General features: G+C 43.2%; 3 protein-coding genes across 8 annotated transcripts in view; 1 reads left to right on the top strand and 2 right to left on the bottom strand.

Moving 5' to 3' along the window:
* CGA (glycoprotein hormones, alpha polypeptide) overlaps positions 1-23,923 on the bottom strand; it is a 349,628-nt gene that overhangs the window by 148,365 nt on the left and 177,340 nt on the right. The gene's annotated exons all lie outside the window — the stretch shown is intronic.
* Positions 1,270-18,352, top strand: SLC35A1 (solute carrier family 35 member A1). 3 transcript variants are annotated; one of them, XM_064650023.1, is made up of 8 exons: positions 1,270-1,402; positions 4,494-4,671; positions 8,652-8,811; positions 9,178-9,330; positions 10,664-10,730; positions 14,790-14,966; positions 15,359-15,493; positions 17,423-18,352. In XM_064650023.1, the coding sequence occupies exons 1-8, from the start codon at positions 1,312-1,314 to the stop codon at positions 17,551-17,553; spliced, it is 1,092 nt and encodes a 363-aa protein (XP_064506093.1). In that variant the 5' UTR covers positions 1,270-1,311; the 3' UTR covers positions 17,554-18,352. The 3 variants fall into 3 exon arrangements, with proteins under 3 accessions (XP_064506093.1, XP_064506094.1, XP_064506092.1); XM_064650024.1 differs by lacking the exon at positions 1,270-1,402 and adding an exon at positions 1,856-1,945; XM_064650022.1 differs by lacking the exon at positions 1,270-1,402 and adding an exon at positions 2,184-2,346.
* RARS2 (arginyl-tRNA synthetase 2, mitochondrial) overlaps positions 19,382-23,923 on the bottom strand; it is a 42,113-nt gene continuing 37,571 nt past the window's right edge. For all 4 annotated transcript variants that reach the window (XM_064650013.1, XM_064650014.1, XM_064650016.1 and 1 more), the window contains 3 exons: positions 21,775-21,849; positions 20,834-20,897; positions 19,382-19,526 (listed from right to left, as the gene is read on the bottom strand). In XM_064650013.1, the coding sequence (XP_064506083.1) occupies positions 19,440-19,526; positions 20,834-20,897; positions 21,775-21,849 (226 nt within the window). In that variant the 3' untranslated portion in view covers positions 19,382-19,439. The remainder of the gene's footprint in view (positions 19,527-20,833; positions 20,898-21,774; positions 21,850-23,923) is intronic.

The following is a 23,923-nucleotide window of genomic DNA, read 5'->3' as shown; positions in this document are numbered from 1 at the left end:
GGAAATATGTGCCAGGCCTGATCAATGCAACTGCAGCCAGTATTTCTGTATGTGAAAACTCGCATCATTTGAGCTTTAAGATGATACATCTTCTCAAATGGAAGCAGGGGATACTTCAAATCAGAGATTCTTTTCATGACAACAAAGAGCTCCTCAAGTCACTATCTGCAAAATGTCCAGATGCAGAACTGTGATTGCATAGGGTGTGCTAAGGTTTCTAAACCTCTTTTTTTTGTGTGCTGTGTGGTGCAGTGTGGCTTCCTGGTCATTGTTACACAAGCCTGTGACAATGAAGCTTGAAGATTCAAGCTGCTGAGTGATTTTTCTAGGGTATTGTGCAGGACAGCATTCTCTTTTTTTTTTTTAACTGTTTCCAAGGTATCTGGCTTCACTTTTAAAAGTTATACAACTGGGACAAATCCACAAAGCATTATTAAAAAAACCAAAGGAGCAGGAGTGGAGCACTAAGAAAGAACTTGGCTAAATGGTTTTTCACTAGGTGATTTTATCTTTTGGGAAAATAAACTAATCAGTAGCAGCCAGATGTGCTGCTCTTTCATGTTTTTAAATTATGAGCTGGCACCAATGAATCGATTTATTAATAAAAATTTGAATGCGATTACCAGCTGCAGCTTTAAAAAAAAAAAAAAAAAGAAAAGAAAAATACCCTACTGCTGCTTTATTAAACACTTCCTGTTGCTGTGATCTCTATATTTTTACCATCATTCGCTTTGAGGCTTTTAAGTTACAGTTTTTACCAGCAAACTGGTATTTCAGTTTTATTATTTCAGTTATACAGGCTGCCCAGGGAGGTGGTGGAGTTTCCCTCTCTGGAGACATTCAAACCCCACATGGATGTGTTCCTGTGTCACCTGCTCCAGGTGACCCTTCCTTTGGAGGGGGGTTGGACTGGATGATCTCCAGAGGTCCCTTCCAACCCTAACGATTCCGTGATTTCAAGAATCCATAAATATATTTTATTTAATAGAAAACCGATGAGTGAAAAATTCCGTTTCTCCTACTTTGTTCTTTTTCATTGGGGAAATTTTACTGCAGCGTTGTAAAATACTGGGGAATACAACCGTAACCCACATCGCAGTTCTGGCGCTGCAGAAACGTGCCGGTACCGAGGAGCTTACGCCTGGCAATGAGCAATACGCGTGTGAGATTCCTGGGTGTTTACTGCCAATAAAACAGTTCCGACAGAGGCCGGGTGGAGCAGGATTGTACCCAGGATATGCAGGCGGGAGGGAGCCGACTCGATGGTGCGGCGCGGGCGGCGAGGCGCTCTGGGCGGCCGCTCTGCTCTCTATGGTGCGATGGGAGGAGCGGCGGGGCACGGCGGGCGGCTCCGGCCCGGCGGTCCTGGCGCCTTCGGCGAGCACCATGTCGCCTCCGAAAGGTGAGGGCGGCGGCGCGGGGCACCCGGCGGGTTCCGCGGCTCCCAGAGGGCGACAGGGCCGGAGAACGGGGACAATTCCCACCCCCTGGCAAGAGGAAGCGCGACCCGCGCGCCTACGGCTCCCCCCTTCCTCCCCCGCGCCAGAGGGAGTGGAACTGTCCTCCCCGCTGCGGGCTGCGGGGCCGGGCGCCACCACCGCGGGCTCAGGGGGAGGAAGGAAAGGGCTGCGCGGGGTCGCGCCGGGGAGGGGCTCTCCCCGCCTGCCTTCCCGGCTCCCCCGCTCTCCTCCCGCTGCCCAGCCGCTTCTCTCCGCAGTGTAGGGCCGCTGCTTCCCGGCGTGTGGGCCGCCGGTGCTCCCGGTTCGGGGCTCTCCGGGGCGCCTCCGCCTTCAGGATCAGCGGCAGCCGCGTCTCCCCCGCCGCCGGTTCCGGCTTCGGGAGAGTCCGAACGTGGCGCAGCATGTTTGGGGCTTATCCCGAGGTGCAGGTGGTCAGTGCACAGGGACATCCCCTGCTCCTACCCTGCGGGCACCGCCGGATCAAGGTGTCTGTTGGGCTATGCTTAGGCTGGACATTAGGAGGAATTTCTTCACAGAAAGGGTGATTAGACATTGGAATGGTTGCCCGGGGAGGTGGTGGAATCACTGTCTCTGGAGGTGTTTTAGGAAAGACTAGATGTGGCACTTAGTGCCATGGTCTAGCTGACATGATGGTATTAGGTCACAGGTTGGACTCGATGATCTCAGAGGTCTTTTCCAACTCAGTTGATCCTGTGATTCTCTGTGATTCTGTGTGCAATGAGGCCAGAGCGCCGGTGGTCCCAAAGCCAGAACCCTCGAGCAAGCCAGGAGGGCTTAAATCCATCAGGAAGGCAATGCCTGCCCCTCTGCTGGCTTCCCCCATGGAGAGCCTTGCACAGGGCTCCAGCTCTTGAGGCCGGGAAGGGTGAGGAGCAGGAGGGATCCCTGCAGTGTGTGCCAGGCACCCACCGCCCCAGGTGCCCAGGCAGAGTTGTGCTCCCTATGCCAGGCTTGGCCTTGGCTGCATCCCAGGAGCCCTGGTGGAGCCGTTAGATGAGTTGTGGAGATGTGTGGGAGGCCCGTGCTTATACCCTGAGGCTTTTGGCCTGTCTGGTCCCTTTTGCTGGAAATCATTTCATCCAAGTGGGATCTACAGGGAAAGAAACAACAGCTTCTTTCAGCTCTTTCAGCTCTTACTTTCTTTAGGCTGGTATAAGTTCAGATTTGTCAGGAGAAGATATGGGTGCCCCAAAGGTGCTTTCCTTCTCCTCCCTGCGCTGCACTGGTACTGATGCAGACACGTGAGCCAGGCTGGAGAAATGTCGAAGCTGAAAACTAGCTGCAGATACCTTTTCACATAATGCTGGAACTATCCGGTCTAGATACTAGATTCATTATGTCCAAATTATGCATTTGGTTTACCTAAGTTTGCAAACCATTGCCAAATTGGGACATTTATTTATTTTTTTAAATAGTAGTTAATATAGGCAGGGATTAAATTCAGTTTTAGTTCATGTGTCAAAACACAGTGTTAATATGATTTCTGTAAGCACTAAAACATCATTAGAAAATACATTTTTGTAAAACTAGACTGGGTTAATCATATTTCCTGGTTGTTATGCCCTTTGATTCCCACTGCCCCTCCCCACAATCCAAATGTAATTTAAAAACTGGATTACAGCTTGTAAGTCTCTTCTAAGCATTGTTAGTCCAAAAATTAATTGGCTCTACCTTTTAAAAGTGGTTACTGACGTGGGTAAGATTTTTATCTGTAAGGAAGTAGCTAATTTAAATGATTGCAGCAGCAGCAGGTATTAACTGTACCTTGCAGAAATGTTACACAATTGAAGACATTGCTGGCTTGAAAGAAACATGAACCAAAACACTGGTTGCACTGGATTCAGCAACTCATTCCCATATTAAATGAGCAAAGTTATTATAAATCTTCTTATCTTGTAGCTCATTCCCTGTTCAGCAGAGGAGCATAAACTTACAGCAATTAAAGTAAGTTTTTTTAGGATGTTCGGAAAACAACAGATAGTGGCCCAAAAGGTGCTGCTGAATGACCAACATCCACAGGACAGATGCCAAACATAACAAAGAATAATCTACCAGTTTGAAAGATAGTTTTGTAGAAGCCACACATTTGCTGATGTGTTGTGGTTGTGCTTCTGTGCAGAGAGAAGTCTGTTTGAAGTCGTGCTCTTTTCTCTCTCTTGGTTCAGATGCAGGATTAGCCGTTCTCTGATGTGGGACTGAACTGGCATAGCCTGGCTGTATCTACCCAGTGGAACTCTCAGGCCTCAGAGGAGTCTCGTATTAAAAACTGCCTTGTGCCAGTAGACCTGAGACAGACTAACTCCCAAATTTTGCAGGATAGTTGTTGGCTGAGGGCAAAACAGTTACAAGAATTGCTACTGTTGTAGGAGTGGGGAAGGCAGAGGGGATAATGCAGATGATACATAGTCCTTATGTGGTTTAGTTTACTCAAGTAACCATAACCTTAGTGTTTTCCACAGTGAGTTTTTCAAGAAAGCCCTTTGTGTAAAGTCCCATCACCATTCTGAGCAAAACTCTTCCTTTACTGAGTTAGGTGGAAAATAGGGCTGAAGGAAATGCTGCCTTAATTGTTAAGATTTGCTAGACTGATTCCCTTCTTTGCTGATACTGAACTTTTCCTCTCTCTTTGCTTTTGCTTATCTGCTGGTTCTCTGTCAGACATCAGTATATTACGTGGAGAGGATCAGCTGCCATTTCAGAATGACCTCCTACTGTCAGCTAAAGAGCAGGAAAGCACAGAAAGACTTTTTGATTACTATTAGATAGATATTAATGTATGATTAATTTTTCTAGAAGGCAAGAGAGCATCTTATTTTCAAACACCTGGAATTCCTATACAAGCTTCTTCGAGAAGGCTTTAAAATTTAACTAAAACTTTTTTATGGGAAGTGTTTCCCAACATTGTAATTATTGTATGCTGCCAAAGTACGTGTTTGTTACAGCCCTCCCCCCATTTCAGTTCTTAAATTAAAATGAGGGCCATGCTGAGCTGTCATCTCTGTTTTCTTTCAGAAAATGTCAGCTTACTGTTCAAGCTGTACTGCCTCACAGTGATGACCCTGGTGGCTGCCACGTACACGGTCGCACTGCGGTACACGAGGACAGTGGAGACAGAACTCTACTTTTCAACGACGGCTGTGTGCATCACTGAAGTTATCAAGCTGTTCTTGAGTGTGGGCATCTTGGCTAAGTAAGTGTGGGAATGCTAATCAGTACTTTGAAAACAGGTCCTTGCTTCTAGCCTCAGCTTCTCAGGTACTAAAGTGCAGATACAGTTGAGAATGTGGCTGGATAATCACTGCTGAGGAAGGGTAATTTCAGAATGGGTTAGTGACCTCCTCAACTGAAACTGCTTTGCAAACAGCACAATATTCAGGTGTGTCCTTTCTGCATATTTTCTAGTTTTGTATGCTTTGGAATTGGTTCAAAACGTCAGCATGAATTATCCACAATCTTTTGGGTCTTTAAAATGTTGGTGTAGATGAAAGTTGGACTGTGAGCCATTGTCTGTTGAGTTACATAAAATTTTAAAGTTCCTACTCATAAATTTTCCCAAACAATGTTATGGACGGATATTTTGCTGTCTCTATTAATCTAGCAAACCAATGCTGAAAGACTGTGGACAGAAAATATTAGTTTCTGTAATCCCAGACTGCTGCCAAGAACTAGAACCTTAGTCCACGCGTAAGCATCTGAAGTAGAGAGGCCATCAGTCTGCTGTGTTTTCTCTCTGCTTCCCTGTGCTACATCCTTCCTAGGAAGACTCTTTATATTCTGCACTGGTCCAAAAGCCTGGTTCTTGCCATTGTGGTAGAATTTGTTCTTTTAGTGTCTCTGCCTGTTTTGTTGTGGCTTTTGGTACATCAGAAGTCTGGCTGTTATATGCTAGAGGAACATGAAATCACATGATATACTTCAGATATTTTCAACTTAATATCCAAATGGCATTTTATTTGCTTTAGTGGTGAGACAATATCTGAATTTGGTAAGGCAGCTGTGGCAAACTGTCTTTTGTTTAACCTTTCGTTAAATGGAAGGTGTTAAAAAAGGCAAGTGTAAGCAGTGGCAAATTTCTATTTTTATGCACCCTGGGCTTCTCACTCTGTCAGCACAAAGTGCTGGCAGAAGCATCTCTGCTGACACGTGGTTGTGCTGTGGTTCTCACTGTTGTGACCAGTGTGGAGACTATAGCAGCCTGTCTTTCCCAATGGTGAGGGACCTGTGGGTGGCATTTGGTAGCCTCACCTGTGTGTATAATTTGTCAAATCTTGTGTACTTGGGCCCCAAGCTATTTATAGTATAGCAGAGAGGCCTAGTTCAGCAATGTAAGCTATCCCTTTTGTTAAGGGTTTGTACGAACAGTCTTTTTGCTTGAAATAATTAAAATCAAAATTACTTTTAACTCAGAAAGAAGTCTGGTTTTTTTATGTTTTTAGAACAGCCCTGCAGAGCCAAAAATCCATGTAGCCCATCATTCTCCCTTTGGCAGCAGTCAGCAGAGGGTGCTTAGAACAGAAGTGTAGACAACAGGGAAGCACAGGCTGAGCTTTCCTTAACTGGTGGCAGAAGCTTATGGAGTGCCCATCCTGGATGCTGTGTGCACTGTGGCTATAGTGCCAACAATCCTGTGCTCTGTGTGATTGTCCAGTTTATTTTTGAAATGCTAGTCCCAACTGTATCTGTGAAGTGACTTTTGCAATTTAATTACATGCTATATGAAAAAGTACTTTTTAATAAACATCTTATCTAGTAGTTTCACTGGACTCTGTTGTCTTGTGTTGACAGATGTCATGAATAATCTTTCCTCCTTCATTTAGCTTTTCGTATCTCTACAGATCTGTGTTTTCATCACTCATTTATTTTCTGAGCCAGTCCTTTTTTTTCCAACCTGAACCATTCCACAAAGAAAATTGACTGTTTTTAAATTAAAATCTAGACCAACTTCAAGAATGCTGAATTCAAACTAGATAATTTTTTATTTTCATATCTGATATTGCAGTGTACCTCTTTGGGCACCTTATTTTATCAGCTGTACATGGAGACTTATTTTGAATTCTTTTTTGATCAAGTAGATTTAAATCTATATCTGCATGATCTTTGTACTGAATTCAACTTACAGTTGGAGATTCTTGATAAGTGCATACTTCAGAAAGCACATCCACTGCACAGATGAGCTATTAGATAGTTTTCTCAAAAACTAAAGTGAAGATGGTGGTTTTTAGACATGTGTTATTCTTTATTGCTGAAATTTGATGCTAAAAGTGTAAGGAGACAGAAACTACTATTGCTGCTGTGATTTGACTTTAAATGTGTGATCAGCTAATTCACTGAGCATGGTCTGGAACAAAGGCAGGTATAGTTTAAATATAATTTTCTTTTTTGACAGCCTACCTCAGTATCAATGAATAGAAGAAGCTATTATGGTGTGGTATTTTTTGACTTCTTACTTTCATGGAGTAGAACTGTGTCTGTGCTAATTATATTTTATTTATAGCTAGACATTTGAGATAGAAGCACTTCAGTCCAGCTGTATTTGGGTATTACCAGGTTTTCTTTTACATCTTATCTCCCATTTATAATAATATAATATATTAAATTTACTGAGGAATAAGTAAATGAAAAATTTTGCCTATAATATAACTCATAACATTTTATGCAGTTCTGTATCTACTGCAACTAACTGTGGTGAGCTGTAGCATGAGCTCTCCCCCTTGTATTGCAAACTTTGCTTGAAGTGTCCATAGATTTCCTTGTCATGATTGCTCTCTCTGGCCAGACATGTCTTAGCTTCTATGTGTGCTCTCTGTTATGGCAAAATGGCAAAAAGAATCCCTTGCAGCTTCCTGTATAAAGACTGCTCACCCTATACAAGGGGGAAAAAAGAAAGAAAAGGAGGTATAGGTGCAGGTATATGCTTGTTGTGAGACAGGGAAGAAAGCAAGGAAGGAGAGAAACTTTGATGGACTGAAGTTTGAGAAGTAAAGTCTAAAAATCTTTGGAGAGGAAAAGTTTGAGAACCTGGAGCACAGTGTCAAGGATTGGTCAGGAAAGGAAAATATGCCAAAACAAGGTGGTTAATGAAAGAGTCTGGGGCATAGAGGGATTGCTAATTTTGTTAACTGCTCATAAGAGTTTGGGACAGATAGATGATGTACATTTGTGGAAAAAGAAGCTGGGACATGGTTGAAGTATGGGGAATTGGGCTTTTGGAGTGCCAAGGAGGTTGTGAGCTATTTGTTCATATCTGTGTGCAATAGAAGCATAAGGAGAGTTAAATTTAAGAGCAGTGCAGGTTGCAAGTTGAGAGGCCTGTGTGAGGACAGGAGTGATTTTGGATGTTGGTATTTGTTAGTGGCCAAGCAAGAGAAGATTGGAAAGGGGGGCCATGGGACTTGCAGAGAACTGGGGAGAGGACTGGAGCAGCAGTGACAAGTAAGCAGCAAATGCCAGATTGATGTACAAATGATAAGGGAGAACTAGGAATGCAGAGGTCTGATGTAAAACCTTGGTAGCAAACCACAAATGGGGACAGCAGCAAGAAGCAATATATTCTTTCCCATTGCCTGCTCTTTCACTCACTGTAGTTACCTGAAGGAGATATGTGAAATGCAAGGCCACAGGGCCACCCCACATGCCCCGCCAGACCTCTTCACGTGTGTGCTGGTGCTGATCCAGCATCTGCCACAGCACATGTGAGAAGAGGAACCCATGGCTGCCTGAGGAATGAGAGGTGTTTCCAGCAGAGTACTGTGGAATGGTACAATCCTTTTTGGCTGTACTGTGAGGCCCAGTTTAAAGGGGATCTGGAAAATCATGGACATTTGACATCACACACAATATAGCCAATTGAAAACGGGAGATACGAACCATATCCTTCTGTTCCACTGCCTGTATTGACCCACTGCCTTTAGTAACTTACTGTTACAGTATTCATTGTGGTTGTTTACTTTATAACACATTAATGGATCTAACTTCTGATTCCAGAAGGGTTTTCTACTTGTTGAGAACCTCACTGGTTTTTTGCCAGTTAATTTTTTTTTAATGAGCAGAAGGTACAACTGATTGTTGAGAACATGTTTTCAGCCTTCCCAATGGATTCATTGATTTGATTTCTGTTTTAAAATACCAGTTTAAGAGAGCTCTCTGTTATGCTAATATTATGTTTTGCAGAGAAACTGGAAGTCTGGCAAGGTTAATAACATCTTTAAAAGAAAATGTATTTGGAAGTCCTACAGAATTGCTAAAATTAAGTGTTCCATCTTTGGTGTATGCTCTTCAAAACAATATGGCATTTGTGGCTCTTAGCAACTTGGATGCAGCAGTCTACCAGGTAATACACATTTCTGTCAGTAACTGATCTGTAAATACATTTCTCTTTACTGGTTCATGAGGTACATGTGCCTGGCACACAGTATTCTCTTTAGCCTCACTTTTAAAAGCCAAACCATGCTTTGTTATATTCAGAGAATGCACTCTGCTGTAGAGCTCTGGTTTCCTGAGCTAACCACTCGCTGCTAGAGTCATTTCAAATTCACTTTGTTGTAATTGGCAAAATTGGTACAAAACCCCAAGGATCTGTAGGAATTCAATGAATATAAAAATTGGTCACTCTTTAGTTAAATTTTCTATTTTATTTTCTTGTTTTGGAGGAGTTTATAAAACCACATCCTCTACACTACGTTCCTGTCTTCTTTAGGTGACGTACCAGTTGAAGATCCCTTGTACAGCTTTATGTACAGTCCTGATGCTGAACCGTACCCTCAGTAAGTTGCAGTGGTTCTCTGTGTTCATGCTGTGCGGTGGTGTTACCCTTGTTCAGTGGAAACCTGCTCAGGCTACAAAAGTACAGGTAAGAGTTTGTATTTTGCCTAATCAGATGGAGAATAAACTTCATCTGTACCTTGTATTTCACTTTACAGCAGCTGGGATGAAGGTAGAGTTTCTTGCATTCCACACAGCAGTATCTGTTTCCTATTTCCAGCCACTTCAGGTACAACATATCCACTAGTTTGATCACTGGCTTTCACATTTATGGTGTGCCAGTTCAGGCAGGCTTGTGGTATTGCTCCGGTCTCACTTGTTGGAAAGGCAACTGATTGCTACAATTAGTATTAATTACCACAGTCATCATAATCAGTCTAATGCATCGTCCTAGGAGTGTCTGAGTAATAGATTGTTTCCAGCAGTTGGCCCTGGTAACTTTGTAATTGTTGGAGCAGAGAACTTGGAACCAAAGCACTGGGCGGAATTAGGAGAGAAACTCCAGTGCTGTGTGGGTACGTCATTTAAACACACCCTTCAGAGGCACTGACCTAATCCCATTCTGGGAAGAAACAAGTGTCTCCTGTTTCTTTGGTATTAGTGGGAAAGGCCATGCTGCTGGGAATATTGGTCACAGCTGAGTAGAGAGTGCCTCTGAGCACTGCAAGAGTACCCACAGAAAATGAAATGCCACACAGCTGCACCGAGGCCCTCGATGAGCAAGTACATCTTATAGTGCAGTGAAATCCTAATAGTTTTGCTGTACCTAATGACGTAGCTCTGTGTCCTGGTTTTGGCCAGGATACAGTTAATTTTCTTCCTAGCAGCTGGTTCAATGCTGTGTTTTGGATTTAGTATGAGAATCATGCTGGTAGCACACTGATGTTCCAGTTGTGTCTAAGTAGTTCTTACCCAAAGTCAAGGACATTTCAGTGTCTCCTGCTCTGCCAGTGAACAGGGACACAAGAAGCCATGAAGGAGCATGGCCAGGACAGCCGACCTGAACTGCCCAAAGGGCTATTCCATACCATGGAGTATCATGCCCAGTATATAAACTGAAGGACTTGTCCAGTAGGGGCCAATTGCTGCTTGGGATGGCCTGGGGATCGGTCAGGAGGTGATGAGTAATTGTCTTGTGCACCACTTGATTTCCTTGGGTTTTATCTCTCTCTCTCATTTTGTTGCTATTAGAATTATAACTATATTTTATTTTTATATAATTATTAAACTGTTCTTATATCAACCCACAAAGTTTACCTTTGGTTTTCAATTCTCCTCCCCACCATGATGATTTGGGGGAATTAGTGAGGGGCTAAATGGTGCTTAGTTGCTGGCTGGAGCTAAACCATGGCACCCTGGAATCGATTATTGTAAATTACTGAAGCGTTGTATCCTTTTTAAAATAATGGTTGATGTTGCAGGTGGAGCAGAATCCATGGCTAGGGTTCGGAGCGATTGCTGTGGCTGTACTGTGTTCGGGATTTGCAGGTATAGTATTATTTCTGTACCTGACTTACATCAAAAGGACTGGAGAACTCACAAGGTTCAAAACAGAACATTCCATGTTCATTAACTGTCTTTGTGGATTAGTTTATCCTCTCTGCCCATAATTATCTTCTGCTTGCAGTAATTGTGACGGATTCATGACATGATTATTCTCGGTGGCAAGCAAATGACTACTACTGGTTTTAGATGATACAACTGAGAAGGCTGGTTTGCAAGAGAAAGTGTCTTTCAAATGCTTAGAATAACACTGTAGGGAACATCCATAATCACTCTGTACAATTAATTGATGTTTGCTTTACAAACACACAAAATACTTGCATTTTTTTTACAAGGGGAACTGAGCTCCTCACTCAGTTCTTGCACCAGCTCAGCCTCAAAATAAACTTTGCCATAGTCCTGTAGGTGGTAAATCTAACTGAGATGCAGAGGGAGCATGAGTAAGGCAGAGAGGTAGATGAGTAGGAGGAAGCCTGGATAAACTCCATGAAGGATTTTGGTTTTCTTTATTTTTGTTTTGTTGTACAACCAGCGTTTCCCCTCAGGGTAGCTTTTTCTCTGGCTTCTGGAAAAAGATACCAAAACTTGAGAACAAGTGAGCTGGTGCTCAGAAACAAGGAAATGCAAATTACTACTTAATTTGACATTTGACTCACAGGGGTATATTTCACTGGCTGTAAACTGGATCCTCCCCTCTCCCTCTGTAAGAAAGCAAGGTACTATTACCCACCTCTAGTACTGTAAAATCCTGCAAGAATAATCTTGTGCTGTGCATAAATGCTCATTACTCGTGGAAAACATTCTGGTTGGCAGGAGGAGTAGAGAGTCATTTTTGTTTGCTGTCTTTTCACTGAAACGGGTACTTTGAAGCAGAAATACTAAATAAAACTGTGTAGAGCTCAATCAACTTTTCCTGGAAAGTTATAAATTTCCTCATTTAAATAGATGCTTCCAAGTCACAAGACAATACAGCATTCACAGTGGAGCCTTCAGAGTCTCCTAAAGCTCTCCCGCTTTCTCCGATAACGCAGGTCAACAGCTGTGCTTCTAGAGGTCTGCAAATTCAGAGCATTGAAAGGCTGATGCAGGCAGCTTGAGACACTCAGGGCTTTCTTCTGCAAAGGGATTGCAGCCTGTGTGTTTCCTTGCTGACAGCTGAAGCTCAGGGGCAGCTGGGAGGGACACTGTATTTCATCCGCAGAGCTCCCTGTGCCCTTGGGGCTTTATATGTTGAAAACCTAAATCCTATTCAAATTCTTTTCCTCTTTTTCCTTTCCACGCTCACATGAAGCAGTTCTTTTGGCATTAGGCCTTCAGTTTCTGGCCTGGCCATGTTAAGTGGGTTTTATTATTCCAGTGAAATCAAAAAAAGTTGTGTGGTTTTGTCCTTCAGAGATGGAAGAGAAGTTTTTCCTTCAAATTGTTGATCTTGTGGTAATTTCCAAGTATCAGGGGCCCCAACAATGCTTATAACAGCATTGGACAGATATTTAATGGCAAATCCTTTGTGACTTAAAACAGTACTGAAGAGTTAATTTCTCCTAAACAGCCCCCATTCTTTCCTTCATCTTGCCTAGTGGAGTGAATTTTATGTATATTCAGAAATCTGAAAGCATAGTTTATTGGTTTGTTTACTGTTTTCTTAGTTTAGAAATTTTACAAGTATGGTTCATACTCAAGCCAAATTTCTGTTACATTGATTATACCTGATTGTGCTCTGTGGGTCTTCTCAGGGTGGCAGAAATCTCAGGATAATTATTGTGGGTTTTTTAAGGACTGCAGTTATTAACAATACTAGTTTGTTGTTTCGAAAATTTATATTCTTATGAGATAATATCATATTTCCTTGGGATTTTTATTATTTGAACACTTGAAATATAGATCTGCTCTCTAATTTATTCACCATAAATATTCACTATACTGTATTAAATTATAAATTGCATTTTTCATTAATAAAATCAAATAGCAAGACTTGAAGCTAACTTGGGGGTTTCAGGGTGAGTGTGTCCCTAGGGCTTCTAGCTCATAAGTCTTTGTGCCACCTTTGTTTGTTCCATATTCTTGTCTCATATTGTATGAAGGATCCTGGGTGACGTTGATAGCAGTAAATGTTTAGTCAGTAGGGCTCTCACCAAAAGGTCATGGAACTGGCTGAGAAGATCTGAGTCCTGTGAACTGCTCTGTCTGTTTTTCAATGTGGAGGAAATTCCAGAGATTTGCAGAGCTCTGGTGGGTGAATAGTGGTTAAAAAAGCAGGTAGTGATGGCCTTGTCAAATGTCAGCCTTTTAGTCTGACACAGTGGAATAATGAAAAAGTGAGGAATTTCAATAATGCAAAACATAAAAATAATAGTATCATCAGCCTGGTATAATGAACTAGAGCTTTATATTAAAATGAATTCCACTTCCTCAAAACCACTTTGTAGTTTCAGTTAGCAGGCGGCCTCGGTTTTGATTTGCTCTTGTAGACCCCTGAAGCTGTGGTTTCAGAACAACACTGCCAAGTGCTCAGCAAGCACAAGGCTTCTGAGGAATTTTCAGTTTTGGCACTGAGGTAATATAGGCCCCCCCACCATTTTAGTTTTTTCCTGCTTGTAATGAATAAGTGATTTAGGTTGTTTGCTCAAAGAATCACTGGCAACAATATCAGTAAAAGCAGGTTTAACAGAAAAGTGCAACAAATTTTGTTGGCAAGGCTCACTCTACTGCTTACTAGGTGGTTCAAGCACACAGAGAAAAACTGGACTAAAATCAATCAATCTGAAACTAAAATCAAGCTAAAATTAGTCTCCCCATGGAGACTGGGGATGGAAAAAAGGTAAAGGGAAAGTGTAAGGATAAAAAGGAATGAGGAACACCCTCCTGTTGGGTCACAAGGTTCAAAGTGTATCCCTTGCCAAACTTAGTCCCCGATTTGACCAATGGTTTAGGCCTAAAGGTTTTAACTGCATTTAAACTTTATGGCCTAATTTAAACGATTTAAGAACAGATTCTATAGAGTTAACTATAAGCACAACAGTAACTCACTTGTAGGCCTAACTTGCTTACAAATCTAAAGTACTTGAGAGTCTAAGAGAGCAACATTCATAGTACATTTACTATAGGATATTCACACTCATACAGACCTAAAGGAGTTTGTACAAGGTATTCACCTGTGAAAAAACTTCCCTTTGGTTCAGTGAAGTACTCACATTGGATGCCTTTGCATCTTCTCAGCAGGCGAAGGGTTGAGCCTCGAGGAGTGGGGGTATCAGCCCAGGATCCATCGTTGGCATTCGGCGATGGTCCTCCCAGTATGGCAAACTTGGGAGTTTGGTAGCTCTGAAAGGTGTCCTGCTCAGAGGGAGATTGCTGTGCTCTAAAATTGCTCCAAGTTTCCAGGGCTGTTCATTAAAAAACAGGAGCTCGTTAGACAGCACTAGTTCCTGGGAACAGACAGTGTTTCTGATAAGCTCAAGAGGAGCTCAGCTCAGGTGCTGTTCATCAAGGCCAAGGCCTAACAAGCATTTCTGAGATCATAGTGCAGCCCTGGCATAGGGGATGGGGAGTGTTTTACCACCACACTGCAAAGCATCGCAGTGGAGAGGAAAAAATGTTCTCCATCTTACTGAAATACATAGATATTTTATCCCATTATTATTATTATTATTTTATCTCATTATTAAAATAATGAGTGCCAAGGTGAAATGCTTTTTTGTGGTATAGAATTGTGCAGAAGAAACTGCTGGCCAGAAGCCTGGCACATCAAACAGAAATGAGTAGTGGCCTCAATGGTCCATAAGGTTCATTGTTACATCTGTAAAGAGAAACAGAATCTATTTTTGGTGTTACATACCCATTATAATGATCCTGTTATAGACGACAGATTTTAGCAGGATGTGTTGGGTCCTTGGCACTGGGAACTTCTGTGAAACTCATCAGTCTGTAGGACGAGTTGATTCCAGTAGTCTTGTCTGGTTTTAAAATGTACTAAAGCACAAATAATTAAGGATGACACTTGGTCTCATTGAAATGTTTTTGCTTTTTGTTTGGGTTTTTTTTCAGGAGTTTATTTTGAGAAGGTCTTAAAGAGTTCAGATACTTCCTTATGGGTGAGGAACATTCAGCTCTACTTATCTGGGATTGTAGTGACTTTAGTCGGTGTGTACATGTCAGACGGAGCCCAAGTTATGGAGAAAGGGTTTTTCTATGGCTATACATACTACGTCTGGTTTGTCATCTGTAAGTATCTTGTGGTTTTAGAATCTTGATACACTGTTTTTCTTTTTTAACAATGATATAACCGATTACAGGAAGCTACAAATTCAGTCTGACACACTTTCTCCTGTGTTTTGAGGGATTTTATTTAAAAGTATAATTTTCTTGGAAATTATTCACTTAGCTTAAAATTGTGCTGAAACAGCAGTCTAAATAACTGATTAGTGGTAGATCATCTTTAAATGAGTCATGTCTGATTTACTGGATGCCATGTAGACATCCCATTCCACTGCATTAAATCACCAGTTAGGAGAATGAAGCCCAAACAAAAAGAGCACACTGGTGGAGTAAAATGCATTATTTCAAGAGTGACCTACTGCACCTGTACTAATAGTAACTCATTATCTGCTTCCCAGTTCTTGCCAGCGTAGGTGGCATCTACACTTCGGTCGTGGTTAAGTACACAGATAACATTATGAAAGGCTTTTCTGCAGCAGCAGCCATTGTCCTCTCTACTGTGGCATCAGTCATCCTCTTTGGCCTCCAAATAAGTAAGTGCTTTTTTGCCTTTGATTCGACAGCGTGTGCATGTTTCCTGCCTGCCCAACCCACTGTGCACAGTTCATACCAAAGCCAGTGTTTTTGCCTCCTCTCAGTTGTTCTGGTTTTAACTTCCAAGTCTTCTCCAGAACACCTCTACACTAATGCACCGTCATCCCTGTTCTGTTGCACAAGATGCCTGATGATCCTATACTTCCAAAGGCATTCATGGTTTATTCTTTCAGAGGCAGCTACAATTTCAAACAGAAAGTTTCTATCTAATTTAAAGAGCTTTATTGATGCATCACTTTGTGATGCAGTTTGATGTGTGATGTAGCTGTTTACCTGGGACTGCTGTTGCTAAGTTATCGTTTCTTGTTGGGTTTAATACAGCCACTGCCAAATTAGTTCCTCAGCTCTTTCTTCAAGTGCTTTACACATCCCTGTTAAGTTGCACCCACTACTGTGTTAGCTTTTACCTTCCCCATTTGCTGTGGACACCACCATATGAGAGCAAGTCGAGCAGCAGCTGGAGTCATGACTGATGTGGTGAATTTTTTGTGAGAGGAAACAGCAGATTGCTCTGGGCTGTTCTGCAACTACAAAGGATTTTCTCCCTGATCAAGCCTCTGTCTGGTACTGTGCCCAGTATCTCCCACTCAGTCCTTCACTGTTTAGTTGTGGGTATTGCTTACTTTTCTACCTTAATGCAAAGATGGCGTGGCAACATGGTGGAAAAACTAGCTTTCTGATGTAGAATTAGTGAGACAAAACTTAAGGAAAGCTTGCATAAGGAGGAAACCATTAGTGTTTGGCTGAAAAAGAGCATCATAAAGCAAGGGATGGAAAAAAACCCCACCTGGTTTTAAAAGCTCACTTGGGCAGAGCATTTTCTTGATGGTTGACACAAATCAAACCTGGACTAGTGACCTTTCTGTGAAAGTCTCATTAAAGTGTTTCTTAACCCCATCTAAATCACAGAATTACAGAATATGCTGAGTTGGAAGGGACCCACAAGGATCATCAAGTCCAATTCCTAGCCCTGCACAGGACCATCCCCAAGTGTCACACCCTGTGCCTGAGAGCATTGTCCAAATGCCTCTTGAACTCTGTCAAGCTTGGTGACCACTGTGACCACTTCTCTGGAGAGCCTGTTCCAGAACCCAACCACCCTCTGGGTGAAGAACCTCTTTCTAGTATCCAACTTAAACCTCCTCTGACACAACTTCAGGCTATTCCCTCGGGTCCTGTCAGTGGTCACCACAGAGAAGAGATCAGCGTCTACCCCTCTTCTTCCCCTCACAAGGAAGCTGTAGACTGCAATGAGGTCTCCCCTCAATCTCCTCTTCCCCAGGCTTAACAGACCAAGTGACCTCAGCCACTTCTCACACAGCTTCCCCTCAAGGCCCTTCACCATCTTCGTTACCCTCCTTTGGACACTCCCCAATAGCTTAATATCTTTCTTATATTGTGGTGCCCAAAACTGCACACAATATTCAAGGTGAGGCCTCACCAGTGCAGAGCAGAGCGGGACAGTCACCTTCCTTCACCGGCTGGTAATGCTTTGCCTGATGTGGAGAGGCAAACAAGATGTGTTATCACGGGCTACTTTATTACATCCACTGGTTTTTTATCACTAAGTTTATTGTAACATAAGCCTGTCCAGGTGGCACCTGGAACTGCAGGAGATAATTCACTCTTGCTTTTATGACCATCACTATGTTCTTGCTGATATGAGACTAATTGGAATGGTGTGGGGATTGTAAACTCAAGAGTTCCCAGTGACAGAGGATAAAGCTAGATGCTGTGTATTAATAGCCTGTTGTTCTGTTTAGAATAGCTTCAATACTGTCATTCAGATATTGTCATAACTTATATAGCTTGCTGAAGGTTTCTGCTTATATGAATGTGTTAATTTAAACTATTTTGTCTCCTTTCAGCTGTTACCTTCTCCCTGGGTGCTCTCCTGGTGTGTATTTCTATTTACCTCCATGGATTACCTCGACAAGACACCACAAAAATCCAGACCTCAGAGATTAAGAGCTCAAAAGAGAGACTTGCTCCTGTGTGACATTGTCCATAAAAATGGACAAAAGAAAAAACAGACTTTAAAAAAAACTTGACTTTTTTAAAAAATTAGCCTTAAGCTAGTCATGAAATGGTTTAAGTGGGACAGACTAAAAGCAGAAGTTATATGTGGAGTTTCCAGTGGTTGATACTGAGGCTACGCTGCATCTGAGGAGCTGCCTGGGTTTTTTATGGAAGGTATTCTTCATTCACATTGACAATGAAGAGTCTCATTTACAAGGAAAACTCAATGAAGGAGCTGATCACTCAATTGTATATAATGTTTATAATGGAGGCAAATTGGTTCTTTGTGCATTTGATAAACTGTCTTGCCCTTCGAGGGCAGAAATGCCTGAAAGCTTCATAAAAAAAACTATTAAAAAGAGCAATTACTGCCAGCATTTTCTCTTAAAATACTTGGCAACTGTAGTTTGATTAATGACAGGAAAAGTTTTTCTTCTAGGTGATAGGTACGAGACAACACAACTCTACTGGGAATAACCATGCTCTGAGCATCACTTACCTAGGAGTGATTAGAGGTAGCACGTGCTGTATAGTTTATAAAGTCAGAGTGAAAGACAAGTGTTTCTCTGAAGTTGTGGATTTCCTTTCACTTTTCAAATGTTTTCTATACCTGCTGTAGCTGGTAGAGGGATCTTCTATGTGTTGTACAGGGGAAAGTTTGCACGTATTCCTGTATTTTTGGCTTAAGTATGAATGAGTCAAAAGATTCTTGTCAGTACATTTTCTCTCTAAACATTTCTGTGCACACAGTGATGCTTGAAAAGAGTTCCTGTAATGCATGTTAGGCTTTGAGTTAATTTATTATTGCCAACCATATAATTTCAACTCCTCCCTCATCTTCTAAGGCCATCCAGAAACTGCAGCTCTACAGTGAGGGAAAAGTGACTTTGGTGCATTTGGGCAGCTTGTTGTCATTCATAGTGGAGTCAAAATGTGACCAAGTTTATACTCTTGGCTAGATTCCTTCAGACATGAGTTAACCAGCTGGGTTTTACTTGAAAGTGGGGCATGTTACACACAGCAGTAACAAACATGCTTAAATTCTGTTCCGGTGGGAGAGGGTGCTCTCCTCTGCCTTTTGCCAGCTGGTCCATGTGTTAGAGCAGCCACCACAGTGCCACTCCTGGGAAGTCGAGGCTTCTGTGGTGGAGGGTATTGCCAGCCAGCTGCAGTGCCTCACAGGTGCTGCTCCCCCTCTCTCCAGCAGTGTGATGGCTCAGGGGTGCCAAGCAGCACCTGCCACACCTGACTGTGGGTAGGGTGCAGAGGGAACACTGTACTTCCTGCTCCACCAGCTGTGCAGCCATCTCTGCTCCCCGGCCATCACGTCAGTGTGACAGAGGAAGGGGTGAGGAACAGGGTGTGACAGCTGGCAGTTGGGCTTGGCTAAAGGGAGAACGCAGTACTTCACACAGGAAAAGAGCTCTGCATGACCTTACTAGCTCAGTTTGTTACAATATATAGAGCATCTGGAGCCTTTGTGCCATCAGGCCTTAGTACACAATGGCAACCGCAGGAGGGGAGAACTTTGCTTAGGGCAGCACAGTTAATACCACTTCCTCTACCAAAAGGATGTTATATTTACATGGCAAATACAGAGCAGTTCTCTTTTATGGGAAATACCAGGTGGACCTGAGTCTTAAGTACACTGCTCCACCAAGTGCCTGGGAGAAAGTGACTGTGGCAGCCTTACCCCTCCCAGATGGCTGTGCCATGCCTGCTCTTCTGCAGTTGGTATGAAGGAGCACAAACCTCTAAGCACAGACGGTGCTTCCAGCCTGCATTAGCAGTGACACGCAGTATTCATATTATCTGGGGAAAAAAAATTTTACTACGAGATGTGACTTTACATTGCATACAGCCTCGTTACATTTGGGTCACAGGTGTAATGCCAAGAAGTTTCATTCCGTTGGCTAGAACCGAGCGTGCAGCTTGAAAGAGACAGAGCCTTGCCTGGAAAACAAAAGAAGAGTCATCTTAGGGTAGTGCTACCGAATAGGGTGTGGTTCTCAGAACAGCGTGCATCCTCTGTCCCCACACTGGGATTCAGACCTACATATAACCCCTGTACTGAGAAACACACCAATGCTGGCAGCATTTACACCAGCTGTTGTTAGCCCATTGCAGTGTCAACAAGAGGGACAGTTGGTCAAACAAAGGAAGCTGGAAAGGCGTGTTTAGCCAAGCCCTCTGGGCAGAACAAGCAGAGATGCCTGTGGAAGAGCTAGCAATGACTAAAAAATGAAAATCTTTCATGCACCAGGGGCTGGTACAGCCCTGAGGGTACTGTTTGAATTCCCTCCTCTTGCCCTGCCTGTGTTAGAGGTTGTCAAGCAACTATGGGCTGCTTTGAAAATTTCACTCTTCTTTGTCAGTGTCTTGGCTGCTACACAGCTGGCTGTTTGCTCCAAGAACCATAGTTCTTGAAAGCTGTCACATTGTAAGATATTTAGAAAATATTTTTTTTACAAGATAAGGAACTTAAGTGTTCCTTTTAGCTTAGTAGCTTGTAGCTTAGTCCATCTCCAAAGCAGGAATATCTACAGCATCTAAGCTCAAATACAGACTGCAGCTCCATCAATTCCACTGAATGTTTTTCCCCCACAGCATAGCTCAACACTTAAGTGTGATTTACTACCGAAATCAAATAAGTAGTTGCTTTTGAAATAGATGAAAGAAAGTAAGAAAGGCAGTGTAATTAGTGTATCACTTATTGAGCATTTAGGGGGTCAAACATGGGGAGATCAGAAGAAAATAATTTGCATTTATTCGGGACTGCAGATTAAAAGTTGTCAGCCCCTAGCTAGAAGGGGCTGACCCCCTTTAGCTAGAAAGGCAATACGGACAACGTGGGATATGGTGGTGGCAAGAGGGAGGAGACGGATTTAGTTCTCTCCTAATTCTCTGTCTTCCCACATAACCACTAAAGGAAACCATCAAAAAAAGTTTAATGCTCAAATGTTTACTCTTAAAACATTCAAAAGGAAAGGTGACGAGAAGGGGTTTGACTGGATTTGGAGCAGTTGTCGGTTGGGAGCATTGTGTTTTAGGAGGATTAAGCAGAGCAGCCCTTTCCAGAAGCCCTTTCCAGCAATCCCTGCCTTCCCAAAGTAGTGCCACCCACGGGAGAGCCTCCCTGTCGGCTCCTCCGCCTGCGGGTGTGTATTCACAAAAGTGGTTACACAGCTGGATTGGCAAAGCCAGAATCCTTCCTCTGGGACACCCTACACACTCTAGCCACCTAAGATGCTGTACCATACCTGTGCTACTTCAGGGGCGCTGCCTCTCACAGGAAGGGTTTTGTGTGCCACGGCTGCAAGATGGCTGGAATGGAAAACACAGAGACAATGGTGAGAACCAGCAAGGCGCTCTGGGCTACAGAAAGCAGCAGAACTGGAAGGGCCACCCACAACTGCAGCATGCCAGAGGCTGATTTACAACAGCCTCTCACCTGGCTCAAGGAAGGCATGATTTTCTATAGCCTGCATGGTGTCAGGGCATGCCATTAACAACTTATTGCTCCTGAAATAACCCCAAAACAATCTCTCTGCTACCTGCCCATTAAAAAACCAAAACCAAAACCATCCTCAAAACTGGTCTGGGAAATCCTTGAGATTCTACCCAGGCACTCCCAAGGTGTGTGATTCCTTACACAATTTTTCTTAATTTGTTAAAGCCTTCCCCATACACAGGCTCTACATCTTCCTCCACCAAGCCTATTCTTGCGTTTCACAGTGCTGTCAAATCAGACAGGTCCCTATGGGAGTCACATACACAGTATGACTTACAGAAATAAGCTTTGTTCATTGGCTGAGATAGTGGTTAAAAATGGTTTGGACAAAGTTTCCTAGCTGAAATTTTGGTATTTGAGAGGATGTTATCAGCTTAAATCCCCTTAAGATTTCATTAGTTCAGCATGATTTTGGTTCTGACACTGGGTTACAGCCAAGTGACTCTTTTTGCCTAAAAGCAGTTAGTTTCTGAGAAGGCTTCTGGCTCCAGCCTTGATCTCTACTATTTATTATATTATTTGCTATCCTACTTTACTTTATACATTTCCTGCTTCAGGGAGACTGTCCCACAAATTTGCATCTTCCCACTATTTTTACTCTTCAAAGCAGTGCAGATGTGAGGGCTGCAGATCCAGCTCAGGAAGACCTGTCCTTACTGGAGACGCCACCAGTATCAGCCATCACCTTACCTAAGTGTGAGGAGGTAGCTGACAATGTGCTTGGGTTGCAGATCCTGAGAAGATCTATACAGGACCTCATCGTACCTGTGAAGCAAGAAAAGAACTGTTTGGTGCTGCAGTAGTAGAGGGTGTGCTCAGATATAAGGCTCATCAGACTTGCTTAAGTCAGAGCAAGCACACAACTACAGCTGTAGAATTAGCAAAACTGATCTTCTGAGCCAGACCTAAGCCATGTCTTTAGCACACAGCTCATTATTCCTTCCTCGTTCACTTATTATTGAAGGAGATTGCTTCTGCTCCTCATTTTGCAAACACCGTAGATGGCAGAGCTCAGAGAGGCAGGCTACCCAAGAGAACACAAAAGCTATATTTGCTCCTGGAACATTATGTCTGTTTTTACATCTTAACACTAATTGTAAGTTCCTAGGAGCAAAAAATGTGTTAAATAACCAAAAGAGTCAAAATAGTCTCTTAGAGGGCCTTGCCTTTAGTAAATGCAGCTTAGACTTTTAAGTAGCTAAAGGGAATCTTGTAACATTAAAAGAAGACAAAAACAATGTGATTTTACATAATGCTGGAATACAGATTCCCACAGAATCACAGAACTGGTCAGGTTGGAAGGGACCACAGTGGGTCATCTCGTCCAACATCCCTGCTCAAGCACCATCATCCTACATAACTTACACATAGTTGACTTTGTAAGACAGTATTAAACTAGGCAGTACAGGCAAAATCATGAAATCTATGTTTTTATTTCATGTGTTCTGCTTTCCTTTTTCACAGAAGGTACCAACACCTCTGGGGCTGAAGAGATTTCAAAGTGGGCAGTGGACTTCCTAATCTTTGCTCAGCTCCCAGGCCCATCCCTGCCAGCATGTCCAAGCTGAACTGCCCTGGGATCTTCCTCCTTTAAAGACAAGCTGCAGAACTGGGAAGTGCGCTCCAGTAACAAGGGCTCAGCAGTCACGTAAGAGCTATAGCACCAAGGAGGGAGCGCTCCTCATCCCATGGGTGGGTAAGCCACAAAAACACCTCTTACACGTGCACTCAGCAGCTGATCTTAGCCAGTATGCCTGAGGTGGTCACTGCTGGGGAAGGTTGCTGCCCTCACACACTGTGCCACTGACGTGAGCGAGACAGAACCAGGGGAACCTCCACTCGGTCTCAGGGCCAGCACAGACACCAGCAGCTGTTCGTCCCTCAGAGGCAGCAACGTGGGTACAAAGAAATTACTGCTAACAAGCACCATCAAACAGCCATTGATAAAAGCTTCAAACAAAGTTGGTACCAAATAAAGGACCCTGATTTGATACCAGCTTTTTTGCTTCGGGAAGCTGCCATTTCAGTATTGGCCTACAACAACTTGCTAAGATTATTTTATGAGTCAAGTAAGTCTGCTTTTGCAGGGTTATACATAGAATCATAGAATGGCTTGGTGGAGATCTGTGATGGTTTCAGTCTAGGCCTTCCTGGAAACCAGCTTGTAACCAGGAAGGAACTAGGAGGGTGACCAAGGAAGTATTCCATGCTATTCCTTTACGTAACCCAGGGTATAAATAAGGCATTGATAAGAGAGTTCGCTCTCTTTCCTCTCCGGCGAGGTTCGAGAACGGTGGGTCCCTGTTTCGGTTGGGCTTATCTGGAGCCGAGGCCTACAGTGACTGCCGTTATCTGCCACGCGTGAGGGGAGAGCCAAGGACCGTGTCTGGCCATCCTGCCTGTTCGAAGGGAAGTGGTGAGATTCTTGCTAGTTTGCCTTCGACTGGCTGTTTGACTTGTTCGGTCCTTGCCCCTTTTTGTCCTTCTCCTTTTTTTCCTCCCCCCCCCCCCCCCCCCCTTCCCCCCCTGGTGTGTGGTATTCCCCTTTCGTGTATCTGTCTTATATATAAATATACATATATATATATATACATATTTTTTGCTATAGCTTTGGCTGCTTGGTTTTTCTTCTTTTCCCTCTCTGGGAGGCGGGTCCTTGTTGTCAAGTTTCGGGGGACTTGGCAGGAAGCCAGCTCGAAACTTGTACAACATTTTTGGTGTCAGAAGTGGGATATTTTGGTTAAGTTTGGCTTGTTTTGATAAACATTTTCCAGGAAGACAGCTAAGCTCGGTGTTGTTTTGCAAGTCAATCTATTGTTTTGGGAACAGGTCTGGGAAC

Source organism: Pseudopipra pipra, chromosome 3 (genome assembly GCF_036250125.1).
Source record: "Pseudopipra pipra isolate bDixPip1 chromosome 3, bDixPip1.hap1, whole genome shotgun sequence".
Lineage (NCBI taxonomy): Eukaryota > Metazoa > Chordata > Aves > Passeriformes > Pipridae > Pseudopipra > Pseudopipra pipra.
The sequence above is the reverse complement of the archived record's forward strand: the minus strand, read 5'-3'. Positions and strand labels throughout refer to the sequence as shown.

Bases quoted from the DNA above. Each gene is read 5' to 3' on its own strand.
- SLC35A1 (XM_064650022.1), top strand. From the start codon at position 2,199: ATGAGGCCAGAGCGCCGGTGGTCCCAAAGCCAGAACCCTCGAGCAAGC. The intron at 4,672-8,651 runs GTAAGTGTGGGA...TATGTTTTGCAG, and splicing joins AGTGTGGGCATCTTGGCTAA to AGAAACTGGAAGTCTGGCAA. The intron at 15,494-17,422 runs GTAAGTGCTTTT...GTCTCCTTTCAG, and splicing joins CCTCTTTGGCCTCCAAATAA to CTGTTACCTTCTCCCTGGGT.